The sequence below is a fragment of the Elephas maximus genome, chromosome 25, assembly GCF_024166365.1.
Source record: "Elephas maximus indicus isolate mEleMax1 chromosome 25, mEleMax1 primary haplotype, whole genome shotgun sequence".
Lineage (NCBI taxonomy): Eukaryota > Metazoa > Chordata > Mammalia > Proboscidea > Elephantidae > Elephas > Elephas maximus.
Genome location: NC_064843.1, coordinates 30,906,726 through 30,921,080, shown reverse-complemented (window position 1 = coordinate 30,921,080; position 14,355 = coordinate 30,906,726). Strand labels below are relative to the sequence as shown.

Here is a 14,355-nt window from a genome sequence, read left to right as displayed (position 1 = left end):
TACCATGTTTGACTTCAGGCCGCCATGGGTCTGACAGGCCTAGCAGGTCTTGACAAAATAGATAAGCACTGAATAAACTCCATTGGTGGTTCCCAAACAGTGGAGGAGCTTTTAAAAATAATGTTCCAGGATCTTACCCCTGCTGATTCTGATACAGAAGGACTAGAATGGGCATTGGGAATTCTGTTTTTAAGAAACTACCCTCCTCCCTGTTTTTTTTTTTTAATTTGGAGAAGAATTTTTCTTTTGCCTTCCTTTAGAACAGGGTTTTTCAACAGCAGCACTGTTGACGTTTTGGGCTAGATATTTGTTGGGGAACTGTACTATGTATTGTAGGATTTCAGCAGCAACAATGGCCCCTATCCCTAGATGCCAGCAGTACCCCACCAGTTGTGACAACCAAAAATGTTTCCAAATATTGCCAATGTCCCCTAGATGGTAAAATCAACCCCAGTTGAGAACTGTAGTTTTAGAATGAGGACCTGTACCTTCTGAAGCCAGTAGAATGCCCAGGTATTACACTTAGTGAAGAGGAGAGAACCTTCTGGTCATTTCAGTTTTGTTGGAATTGCGGACACATATTTGTTATTCTCTTCTTTGGACTAAGGGAAGGATATTTTAAGATTCATTTATTAATTATACTTAATCTTTATTGACTTTTTAATAGATTTGTACTTTTATAGTGTTTGTCAAGATTTGCAATTAATCACATACGTGTGCAGTGATTCTCACTCATCAGCCAGTTAGTAAACTCTGTGAAGACCAGGGACATGTGTGTCTTTTATTTGCTACTTAGTGTTTTGTCTGGGGAGCCCTTATGGCGCAGTGGTTAAGAGCTCAGCTGCTAACCAAAAGGTTGGCAGCTCGAATCCACCAGCCACTCCTTGAAAACCCTGTGGGGCAGTTCTCTGTCCTGTAGGGTCACTATGAGTCCGAATGGACTTGATGGCAATGGGTCTGGTTTTGGGTTGTGTTGGTTCAAAGAATTAACACACTTGCGTTTGAGTCCATCTAGAAACACCTCAGAAGGACGGTCTGGTGGTGATCTGCTTCTAAACATCAGCCACTGAAAACCCTGAGAAGCACAGTTCTGCTCTGATAAAAACGGGGTTGCAGTGAGTTGAAATCCACAGCAGCTGGTTTGGGTTGTTTTGTTTTGTTGTGTGTGGTTCACCAATTGTTTGGCTAGGGAAGGAGCTAAGGGCTTTACTTGTGTTATCTCATTTAATCTTCACAACCAGTGTTGTCCCCATTTTACAGATACAAAAACTGAGACTTAGGGAAATTAAGAAACTTGTACAAGGCTCACCCAGGATTAGAACCCAGATTTGTCTAACTCCAAAGTTCGAATTCTTAACTACAGTGCTTTATTCTCGTATTTATTCTCATCTTGGACTTAATTTGTTAAAAGCTTCAAAGCTAACCATTGAAGATTTGTTTGGATGTCCTCTTTTTCTTTCCTTTATTATAGCTGATGCTTGATATGTATTTCAGATTTTAAAGAATGTGGAGTCTTCCAGAACTGTTCAGCCACATTTCCTAGAATTTTTACTTTCCCTTGGCTGGTCAGTAGATGTGGGCAGACACCCTGGTTGGACTGGGCATGTTTCCACGAGTTGGTCTATTAACAGTTGCGATGATGGTGAAGGATCCGAACAAGGTAAAACTCATTTTCTTGATTTGTTACTCTTGATTTTTCCTCTTTACTATGAGCTTGTAGTCGTACTAAAAAACAAAACCGAATAGAGGTATATAAATGAAAAGTCTCCCTCTCCTAATCCCAGTCATCATGGGGTGGGGGGAGGGTCACTTAAAAATAGCTTGTATGTTCTTCCAGACATTTTCTGTGTATGAAATATATAGAAAATGATGGAGTTAATTAATACAAAATTAATAGCTTAGTTATCACAAGGTTGGTAAGTTCTTTTTTTATAGTAAAAAATGAACAAATTCCGTTTCCTATAAAAATATTCTAATATAGGTTATCTGTAACAAATAATAGTTTCTTAACAAGCATAGTTTGTCTGACAAATACAATTTTCTATAACAGGTATGTTTTATGGACATCGTGGCCATCGATGATTCACAGTTAAAGGTTACAGACTTGAGATATTATATAAAACCTTTGTAGTAAACAGCCCACCATTTATTGAGAAATTCTTGCCCTTCTCTACAAATCCTCCTAAGTTAATACTATCTCTCTGAGGAGGGTAACACCTATGCCCAGTGCTTTGAATTATCAGAGTTCAAGTGTCTTTCAAGGTTTCCTATTAAATACCATTGTGACTTGTGACCTATAGTTCCCTTTTAGTTTCAACCAAGGTAGAATCACAGTATTTGGGGACATACTGTAATTTTTATTTCCATGTACCCTTGCACATATGCTCAAATACATTTGTAGGCTAATTCTCATATCATAAGGATTTAAGTTCCCATATCAAAAGATACGCACATTTTTCATTTTGATAAGTATATCAATTGGATGCTTACGGTTACAAATGACCGGAAACCTGACCCATTTAGATTTTGGTTACTTATTGCTTCTTTTAACTGAAAACTCCAGAAGTTAGTATAAGTTTCAGATGTCATTTGATCAGTGCTCCTGTTCTTTCTCTGCAGTTTTCCTCTAACTGTGCTCAGTCTGGCTTCTCTGGTAGTACAAAAAGGCAGTTGTAGGCTTTACATTCACATTCCACACTATCCTAAAGGGGAGAGATTAGCCAGATTTTAGAGTACCTCTACCCTCAAAACCTTGAACCAACAAACCTGCTCTTGAGGCAAGAGAGAGGAAATGACCCTGATAGATATAGAGAAGTTAGAGCTGGTATGAAGGGTCAGTCCCATCGACTTCATGGCTGCTATAGAGTGGGAGAGAGGTGGAGTGAGTATTGGGCAATAACCACAATGTCTGTTACAGTAGATGCAAAGTACCCTCCCACAGTCAGCAAACTACAGCCCATACCTGTTTTTGTAAAGAAAGTCTTATTGGAACTCAGCCACACTCTTGTTTACATATTGTCTGGCTGTTTTCATGCTACATTGACAGAGCTGAGTTGTTCCAACAGAGACAATACAAAGGCCTACAAAGCCTAAAATATTTAGGATCTTGTCCCTTTACAGAAAAAGTTTGCTAATGCTTGGTCTAAACTTTTCTGTTTGCTACATCCTCACCAACATTAGCTATATTTTCCAATCTGTTAGGTGAGAAATTTTCTATTTTTAATTATGATTGAGTTTTCGAGCATTTCTTAATATTTTTCTTTCTTTCCTGGAAACTATTTGTTCATATTCTCTGCCTAGTCTTTTGTCAGGTTGTTGATGTTTTATGTATTATTAGTATAACATTTTGCTCGTTTTAACTGAGAACTGTATTAACTTTCAGGACTGTTTATTTTGTTTATTTAGTCTTGCCAGTGCTGGTGTAGAAGAGATACTGTTACTGAAACTGCCTGTTCATTTTTGTATCAGTGATCATTGGGAAAGGTGGAAGTAGAAGCAGCGCTGAGAAGCAATAGAGAGAGACTAGCCACAAAAATACTTCAAAAGCAAGACTACACATACAGACACCCACCCAAACTCCCGTCAGAGGGACTTTGATGGTCTTCTTCCTTGTTATTATTACCTGTTCCAAAAAGACTTCTCCTTTAACCTCCCACATGTAGATGAGCTAAAGGCCCTGCTAATCAGGAGTGTGGTTTGATTTAGAGTAGTTTCAAAGACTGAAATTAAGACTTCGTGATTTAAAGTCAGTGTAAAGACATTAAGTAAACATTTATACTGTGTTCTTCACATACACTGATTAGTTCTAGTTGGAAACATACTTTCAACTCTTTATTGTTATTACTTTATTAACCAATTAAAATGGTACGAAGTGGAATGTTTGGCATGATACTGGATTTTCCCACTTTTAGAAGCAGTCATGTAGTGTTTCTCGTTCCTAGATGAAGCCATTTCCTCTGCAGATGTCGGGGCTAGCATTTTCAACGGACAGAAGAAGGTGCTGTATTATGCCGATGCGCTTACGGAAATAGCTTTTGTGGTTCCTTCTCCTGTGGAGTCCTTAAGTAAGAAAACTTTTCTCTGATGTTATCTTAGGACCTAATTTTGCATTCACTGGTATGTGCAGTATTACTGCATTGGAAGAGATTTCGAAGGCATTCTTCAGCTTCTAAAGCATAATAACTAGATTATGCAAAGATACAAGATGTTATTTCCTCTTAATTTTCTTATGGGGAGTAGTTAAAGACAAGCAGACTAACTTAATAATAACTATCTTTAAGTAAAGAAGCAGGCATTTCTTTAACCTAATTAATATGTAGAAGCCTTATTTTCCAATTAGTTCATTTCGTTATTTAGTTATGAGTGAGTCCACTCACACCTACTTCCTTATTTCCACGTGAGAGCCTTTATATGGAACTCTGTAGAATCCTAGATGTGGCTGATCTTTTAACACTGAGCAGGACAAACTTTAGCAAGCCTAGAAAAGATAGCGGTCAAGATTGTTCCAAAGGATTAGGAGTGGTAACTACTTACTAAGCCCACTAAGAATGGTTTTTACAGTTTTAAAGGATCATGTATATATGTAAAGAATACACGACCGTGGCCTATATGACCAGCAAAGCCTAAAATATTTATTACCTGACACTACAGAAGAATTTGCCAGCCCTTGCTCTAGAGGCAGTGCTTTGTTTAAATGACTTGGATTACACTAGTTCACATAGTTGGTTTAAACATCTTTACTCCAAGGTAGTAGTAGATACTATAATTGATTTTTTTTTTTTCCTTTACCTCATAGCCGATTCATTAGAAAGTAACATCTCGGACCAAGATAGTGATTCAAATATGGACCTTATGCCAGGAATTCTAAAGCAGCCATCCTTGACACTTGAGCTTTTCCCCAATCATACAGACAATCTTAATGCCTCACAGAGGGTAAGTTCCTTTGTTGATATATCTCCAGAAATTTGTAGTGAAATGGGTGGTTAAAGAATCATGCCTTTTAGCTTTTAAAGCTTTTAACTTTAACCTAGAGAGTAACTACAATAGAGTACTGATTCATTAGTAACTTACTTTTTTTAAATAAAATTCTCAATAGTTTCTTTTTTTCAGCCTGTAATAAATAGTTTCATAGTGAGACAGCCTTTATTGCTTTCCTTGATGATGCCATTCCTAGTAGCAAGCTTGGTTCCTGCACCCATTCCTTCCCAAGCCAAGGTTTTTATTAGACCCTTGAAGTATACACTGCAGGTGTAGTGCATTGGTTATACATTCCGCACCTTTAATCCCGTAGTGCTCAGCGTAAACAAGTCTGGCCTTATACACACGGTAATGTTTTAGAGAGTAGCCCAGTAAATGGATGGATACACCGAGTGAGGCAGACAGCAGCTACAACAGGAAGAGAACTTTTTGTTTTTATGCTTTCTTCTTACTTTGTCAGCAGATGATGTTTCTTTGTTATCTGTGTTTTTCCCCTCATGTTACCTGTTAATCTTTACTGGGAAATGACCAAGAAAGTGATAGCAAGAGCATAGTACAGTGTAAGTGTAAGAAGATTGATTTAGAACAGATAATAAAAAAAGACAAAAGAAGTGTAAACATGACTAAAGATATTCTTTCACTGTACAGGAATTTAATTTGGTTCCTTCCTTAACAAACCAAAACACCAAACCCACTGCCGTCGAGTCGATTCCGACTCATAGTGACCCTATAGGACAGAGTAGAACTGCCCCATAGAGTTTTGAAGGGGCGCCTGGCGGTTTGGAACTGCCGACCTCTTGATTAGCAGTCGTAGCACTTAACTACTACACCACCAGGATTTCCTTCCATAGTGAAAATTATTTTCCATATTTTTTTTTTTCATATGCTTAAAAGAGAATATGGGAGAGATTTTCACCTTTAAAATTGATTTAGAAAAAAAATCAAGTTGTATAACACTTTCTGACTTAGACTGCTTTTGAAAATCAGGAGTTGTTATATTAAAAAGGACCCATGGTGGCGCAGTGGTTAAGAGCTATGGTGAGCTACGGCTGCTAACCAAAAAGTTGGCATTTCAAATCCACCAGCCGCTCCTTGGAAACTCTGTGGGGCAGTTCTACTCTGTTCTGTATAGCAGGGTTGCCATAAGTTGGAATCGACTGAATAGTGGCACTGAGTTTGGTTTGATTTGGTTTATATTAAAAGAGGTTTCACAGTTTGGGGGTAAACAAGTCAGTGTTAGGTGGTAATGGAGGATTTTAGTTAAATCTCTAGTATTCAGCTATTCCATCTTTGTGGATTGAAGGAATTCATATTTCAAGATGTCAGTTCTTGAATTAATCTGTAGAGTTAATGCTATCCCAGTCAAATTCTCTGTGCATTTTTTAAAGAAATTACAGGCTGATTCTAATATTTATATGGAAAAGTAAACACATTAGAATAACCAAATTTTGGAATAGAAAACAAAGATGAAGGACTTAAATGATTTCAAGATTTATTATAAAACTTTAGAAATTAAGACAGTGTAGTGTTGGTGAAAGGATAGACACAGAGATAAATAGAACTGAATAGAGAACCCAGTGATGGACCCCACGCGTACATGATTTTTGGCAAATGTGCCAAGGCCCTTCAGTGGAGAAAGGAATGTTATTTTTTTTTTTTTTAATGGGGACAGGGAGAACAGATGGTGCTGGAACAACTGGATTTTCATGTGGGAAAAATAACCACATCTCTTACCTCATATCATACACAAAAATTAACTCAAAATGGATTATAGACCGAAATATTAAAGCTAAAACAATGAAACTTCTAGTAGAAAACGTAAGAGAAATATCTTAGTGACATTGGGGTAGGCAAAGATTTCTTAGATGGAATGCAAAAAGCATGAACTACAAAAGAAAAAATTGATAATTTGACCTTTATCAAAATTAAAACTTTTGCTCTTTGAAAGCCATAATTAAGGAAATGAAAAGTCAAGCCACAGAATGGGAGGAAATACTTACATTGCATGTATCTGACAAAGACTTATATCTAAAATCTATAACTCCTAGAACTCAATAATAGGGAGGCAAGCAAAAAAATTTAAAAATTGGGCAACAGATTTGAACAGGCACATTTAAGAAAAGAAGGTATGCCGATGGCCAGTAAGTACATGAAAAAATGCTCAACTTCATCAGTCGTCAGGGAAATCCAAATTAAAACCAGAGTGAGACATTTCTACATACTTGTTGAAATAGCTAGAATTAAAAAGACTGGCAATACCAGCTGTTGGTGAGGGACAGGAGCAACTGGAATTCTCAGACACGGTTGTTATGAAAACTATTTGGCAATTTCTTAAAAAGGTACAAATCCTCCTATCATATTACCCAGCCATTCCACTTCTAGGTAATTACCTCAGAGAAATGAAATTATATTTCCACACAAAATCTTGTTCACAAATGTCCACACTCACAGGCTTTTTTGTAGATATTGGCAAGCAGCTTATTTGGACTATATGGAAATGCAAAGATCTTAGAATAGCAAGGACAATTTTGAAAAAGAAAAAGTTGTTGGACTTAAACTTTCTGATCGTAAAATTTCTCTTAAAGTTATGATAATCAAGACAGTGTGGAATTGGCATTAAGATTGACATAGATTAATGGAACGCAGTAGGGTTCAGAAATAAACCCACATACATATATATATATATATATGGCTGATAGATTTTTAACAAAGGTGCCAGGGTTATTTCAACAATTGCATATCCATATGAAAAAAAAATGAACCTCAACTTTTACCTCATATAATACATGAAAATTTATATGAAATGGATCATTAACTTAATCGTAGTTGTTAAAACTTCTAGAAGAAAACATAAGGGAAAAATGGTTTTGACCTTGGGTTGGGCAAAGATTTCTTAGATAAGACATAACAGCCATTTTAAAAAATAAATGAATTAACTGGACTTTATTAAAATGGCAATCTTTACTCTTTGGAAGATACTATTAAGAAAATGAAAAGATAAAGCATAGACTGGGAGAAAATATTTGTAAATCATATACCTGATAAAAGACTAGTATCCAGGATATCTAAAGAACTCTTACAAACTCAGTAATAAGACAAACAACCTGAATTAATTAATGGGCAAAAGTTTTGAATGGATGCCTCACCAGAGAAGATACACAGAGGACAAATAAGCACTTAAAAAGATGCTCAACATCGTTATGTGCCGACAGAGCTCCCATTAGTCATTAAAAAAAAAAAAAACCCATTGCTGTCTTGTCGGCTCTGACTCATAGTGACCCTACAGGGAAATGTAAACCCATTAGTATGACTATAATAGAAAAATAGATACAGGTGCTGGTGGAGATGTGGAGCCACAGGGACGTTCATGTGCTGCCGATGGAAATGCAAAATGGTGTAGCCACTTTGGAAAAGTTTGGCAGTTTCCTACAAGGTAAAACATAAATTTACTAGATTGCACTTCCAGGAATTTATTCAAGAGAAATGAAAACCTAAGTCCACATCAAGGCCTGTATATAATTATTATAGCTACCTTATTCATAGTTGTCAAATCCTGAAACAATCCAAATGCCCATCAATTTGTATGTCCATACAATGGAGTACTACTCAGCAATGAAAAAGAACACCCTTATGAATCAGGCAACAGCATGGATAAATTTTAAAAGCATTATGCTAAGTACAAGAAACCAGACACTAGAGACTTTATACTATGTGATAGCACTTACATAATGTTCTAGGAAAGGCAAAACTAAAGTGACAGGCAGCAAATTTGTGGTGCCAGGGACTGAAGTTAGGAGGAGGCAGAGGGGCATGAGGGAACTTTTTAGGGTAGTGATTGTGGTGGATGTTATACAACCATACACTCATCAAAACTCGTTGAACTATACACTTAAAATGGGTGAATTTTTTAATGTAAATTATACCTCGATAAAGTTGATTTTTTTAAAAGCCCTAATGATGTGATAAGATTCTTTTTAGATAATATAGGACAAAAAATACATAAAACTAAATGACCAGCATGATCTCAACTGTGTGAAAAACAGGAAAATTGGAAGGAAGTATATTAAGTAGTAAATCATCTTTGGATTCTGGTTGATTTATTTCCTTCTTTATATTTTTCAAATGTTCCAAAGTTACCACAATGGAAACGTATTGTTTTTATAGTCTAATGGGGGCTAGGGAATGGCTGAAGGGGAAAGGAGACTTTCCCATTGGATTTTAAGAGGTTGCATTGACAACCAGGTAAAAAGAAATGTGTCTGACAGACTATATCCTCTGCTCTGCTTAAATTAGCTGGATTTTGTTGGAAAGTGCTTGGGTGGGAGTATTTGAGGATCATCAGGTTTTGGCAGCATGGTCCTTTGGTCCTCTCAGTTCATAGATACATTTAGGAAAATAATGGTAATGTAAGAAATCTCAACTCAGCTTGAATGCTGAGAGGGAAACCAGGAAGGAAAGATCTGAAGGTAGCAGAGATGTTCTAGCAAATGACTAGTTTTGCAAAATAGCTCCAGAAAAGACCCCAAGGAGACCTCCATGCTAAGGGAGACTAGGTACATAGCTGAGTGGTTAAGAGCCAACAGGCTTTGCAGTCGTACCTGGGTTTGAGCCCTAACTCAGACAGTTATTAGTGTGGCCTTGGGCAAGTTCTTAAGTGGGGAAAATGATACCTGTGTTACCAGATAATGGTAAGATTAAATAAAGAACTGTAGGTAAAATGTTTGGCACAGTGCCTGGCATAGAGCAAACTCTCAGTGAATCTTAGTTGCTCTTGTATTTGCAATTGTTACTTGGATAAGAAAATTCATGAATTCAGAAACAGGTCTTTTGGGATATTGTGAATATCTCGATAACTGCTTAGGAGCCACGCTACTAAGAAACCAGTCTCTTGTGAGTGTGCCAGGATGTCTGCCACTAGTTTGGGGGGAGTTTCTTGGTCAGAGTCATTTTCTGTGAACACTAGTATAAACACAGAGAATCTGGAGGCCTTGTGTGGTCTCCAGTTGTCTGGGAAAAAAGACATTTGTTTCTGTGCTAATAAAGCAGTTTTATTTTAAAAATTCAGCTTTCATATGAGATTCTCCCCTCCATAGACATGAGCTTCGGTTACGGCTTTAGTATATATTCAACTTAGCTGCATCCTCTTTTAGTTGTGCCATTTTGGTAAAGGGCGCCACATAGTCGTCTTGACCTTATGAAGAAATGTTAAAGCTGTCTGGGTGGGCAGGGAAGCCAGAAGCAAACTGCAATGATAGGGAAGGCCCAAGCAACTCTTCTTCTTTCAGCTGAGAAGAAAGAGGAATTAGGTACAGATTGCCATTAGAAGCATTTGGTCTGGGCACTAGGAATATCTAGGGACATTTTAAAAATTGGGATCTCCAGGCAAAGTAGTGATGTTGCTGTGATAGGAAAAGCGTACTGCTTTCTGGCCATAGAAATAGACTCGGATTCATATAAGCCCTCATTGACATTGCATGCAAATAGCCATTGTCTTATAATTGTTCAGTATTCCTCACTTTTTTTTTTCCTTTGACAATTTTAGGCATTTATTTCCTTGGTTTAGATTAGATTAATAAAGGAAACGGAAATGCTGATGGTGTAGTGGTTAAGTGCTATGGCTGCTAACCAAAAGGTCAGCAGTTCGAATCCACCAGGCGCTCCTTGGAAACTCTATGTGGCAGTTATACTCTGTCCTATAGGGTCACTGTGAGTTGGAATCAACTTGACAGTAGCAGATTTGGTTTGGGGTTTTTTTTGGTCAATAAAGGAAACGGGAACCAAAGAAGGGCTTCTATGCAGATGTGTTTTACACTGTTTGCCTGAAGTGATTTCCATGACCTGATATTTTCATTTTATTTCTCTCTCACCTGTCTATGGGTATGTTGATAAATGCATGACTGGGTAGTTTTATTAAGTCAGCTCTCTCTTTTTTTTTTTTTTTTTTTTTCCTCTCCTTTTCTGCTTTTCTCTACCTTATATAGCTCAGTCCCAGTTCCAGAATGAAGAAGCTGCCTCAGGGTCGACCTGTGCCTCCCCTAGGACCTGAGACCAGAGTTTCCGTAGTCTGGGTAGAGCGGTATGATGATATAGGTACTGTATAAGGACTTTGTCCATAGACAAAACTATGCAATAGAATGATCATGGCTTGCCAGATGTCTAAGGAGAGAGGCAATGTAGGCATGGTGTGATGGCCAAGGGCTAAGACTGGAGTTCAGCAAACCTGGATTTATATTCCAGCTTCACCACTCATAAGCTTTAGACTGTTGTTCTGTGCCAGCAAGTCTGTTCTGACTCATCACGGCCCTGTAGGGTCTCCTAGGCTGTCATCTTCACAGGAGCAGATTACCAGGCGTTTTTTCCTACAGAGCCACTGGTGGGTTGGACCTTTCGTTTAGCAGCCAAGTGCTTAAACATTGCACCACCAAGGCTCCTAGCCTTAGAATACTCATCTGTTAAATGGGGACAGTCATGGCACTTATTTCATAGTTGAGAGGCTAGTGGATATAAAACCTCTAGCTATTCGTATATGGTGTTGGTTAATGGTTTATTGCCAGTTGGTCCCACTGCATGTAGCTAGTTCCCAGGCACCCCAGGGCCTCTGGAAAGGGGAAGAGGAGAACTTCATTCACCCGCCCTCTATGGCACATCTTTTGATCAGTCCAGTGCACTGAACCGTCTAGTTTCAGAGTAAAGGTTAATTTGTCTTTAAGAGTTCTGGTATGGATAAGTTTCTCATAATTTTTATGTAAGCAATGTAAGAACATTAAAAATGCATAACTGAGTCTAGCGTCTCATCCAGCTCAGTTTGGGGGAAGGTGTGATAGTTGCTTTCCAATCAAGCCCTCAACGTACACCAATCATGTTTTCTAAAAATCCTCTGCTGTAGATGGACTTAGCCAAAGTATTTCTTGAGGAAGAATTTTTGTGTGTGGAGGGGGAATGGTTAGGATTATATATTTTAGGATAGCACAACTCACATGTTTGTTGCCCATTTGTGTTAAGAGATTAGGAAATTTTATTTCTTGTTTGTTTGGGGAAAATGAGGATGACATTAATTGTAATGCTGTTACTTTTTCCAGAAAACTTTCCCCTCTCAGACCTGATGACAGAGATCAGTACTGGTGTGGAAACTACTGCAAATAGTAGCACTTCTCTGAGGTACCCTGTTTATATTTGTTTGAAGTTTATCAGCATGTTACTGTGTTTATACACATAGATACACATGTTTATATAATATATTGATTTCAGTTAAATAAGGAAATAAAGAATTAAAAATTTTTTTAAAAAAAGGAAATTGAAAAAGCAAGCCATGGACTGGAAGAAAATATTTGCAGGTCATATATCTGATAATGAAGTTACACTTAGAATATACAAAGAGCCTTCATGAAAAGGACAAATGACCCAGCTTAAAAGTGGTCAAAAGATTCAGATAGCCATTTCCCCAGAGAAGGTAAATAAATAGCCAATAAGGACACGAAAAGATGCTTGATCGCATCCGTGATTAGGGAAATACAAATCAAAACCATAATGAAATACCACTTTACAATCACTCAGTGGCTAAAATAAAAAAGACAGGCAGTGAGTGAAGTGTTGGCGAGGGTATAAAGCAACTGGAAACCTCATACATTGCTGGTGGAATGTGAAATGGCACAATAGGCAGAACAGTCTGGCGGTTTCTTAAAAAGTTAAACACAGATTTACTATATGATTCAGCACTTCCACTCCTGGTTACTTACCCAAGAGAAATGAAAACATACATCGAAGACTTCAAAATGTTCCTAACAGCATTACTCCTAATAGGCAAAATGTGTGAACAGCGGTGTTGATCAGCTGATGAATGGATAAACAAGTGTGATACACCCATAAAATGGGATACTATCCAGCAATAACAAGGAACAAAGTAATGATGCATGCTGCAACATGGGTAGACCTCAAACATTATGTGAAAAAAGTTGGGCATGAAAGACCACACACTGTGTGACTGTGAGTCCATTTATATAAAATACCTGAAAAGGGTAAATCTATAGAAACAGGAAGTACCTAGTGATTGCCTGAGGCTAGGGGTCAAAATGGGGAGTGACTGACTGCAGATTGGCAGAGGTTTCTTATTAGGGTGATGGAAGTGTTCTAAAATTAGAACATTGGATGTACACCTGTAAATATACTAAAAATCACTGAATTGTACACTTTAAAAGGGTGAATTTATGGTATGGAAATAATCTCAATAAAGCTTATTTTTTAAAAAAGAACTGTAATGAAACAAAAGGGATGTGGGCAATAAGAAATAAACATAACTAGGTGAGGGGGAGAGAATCAGAGTTTATAGATAAATGCACAAGGTGATAAAATGAGAGAATGTTCTAAGTGGTGTAATGCTCTTTTATATCTGCAGCAAAAAGAAAAATGGAGAAGTGGAGATAATTAAGCATTAATGGAGATCTTGATAACAGGGTAGCAATATTAGATCCAAACAGTGGAATTAAATTGGTAAAAACGTTTAGAATAGATAGCAGTTAAAATAGCCTAATCGTATGAGCTATTTAATGAAAAATATTGCTATATAAAGTGTTGTACTATCTTATAGTGTTGAAATTTCTATTTGCCCGTACATAAAGAGGATAAAAAGATAATAACAATATATTTGTAAAGGCTTTGCAGTTTTCAAGGTTTTTTTGCTTGTTTGTGTTTTGTTTAAATTTTTGAAAAAATTTTTATTGTGCTTTAAGTAAAAGTTTACAAATCAAGTCAATCTCTCATACAAAAACTTACATACACCTTGCTATATACTCCTAATTGTTCTCTCCCTAACAAGACAGCACACTCCTTCTCTCCACTCTCTATTTTCATGTCCATTTGGCCAACTTCTGACCCCCTCTGCCCTCTCATCTCCCCTCTAGACAGGAGATGCCAACATAGTCTCTTGTGTCTATGTGATCCAAGAAGCTCATTCTTCACCAGTATCATTTTCTATCCTGTAGTCCAGTCCAATCCCTGTCTGAATAGTTGGTTTAGGGAATGAATGGTCCTATCTTGGGCTAACAGAAGGTCTGGGGGCCATGATCTCGGGAGTCCCTCTAGTCTCATTCAGACCATTAACTGGTCTTTTTACGAGAATTTGGGGTTTACATCCCACTGTTCGTCTGCTTCCTCAGGGGTTCTCTGTTTTGTTCCCTGTCAGGGCAGTCATTGGTTGTAGCCGGGCACCATCTAGTTCTTCTGGTCCCAGGCTGATGTAGTCTCTGGTGTATGTGGTCCTTTCTGTCTCTTGGGCTCGTAATTACCTTGTGTATTTGGTGTTCTTCATTCTCCTTTGCTCCAGGTGGGTTGAGACCCAATAAACAAATATTTTTAAATAATACGAAGGGGTACAATTATCAG

The 14,355-nt window shown here is 37.6% G+C and overlaps 1 protein-coding gene across 3 annotated transcripts in view; it reads left to right on the top strand.

The window, feature by feature from the left end:
• Positions 1–14,355, top strand: part of RALGAPB (Ral GTPase activating protein non-catalytic subunit beta) — a 97,706-nt gene that overhangs the window by 77,060 nt on the left and 6,291 nt on the right. For all 3 annotated transcript variants that reach the window (XM_049868834.1, XM_049868832.1, XM_049868833.1), the window contains 5 exons: positions 1,495–1,660; positions 3,942–4,064; positions 4,796–4,932; positions 10,959–11,067; positions 12,057–12,135. In XM_049868834.1, coding sequence (XP_049724791.1) covers positions 1,495–1,660; positions 3,942–4,064; positions 4,796–4,932; positions 10,959–11,067; positions 12,057–12,135 — 614 coding nt within the window. The remainder of the gene's footprint in view (positions 1–1,494; positions 1,661–3,941; positions 4,065–4,795; positions 4,933–10,958; positions 11,068–12,056; positions 12,136–14,355) is intronic.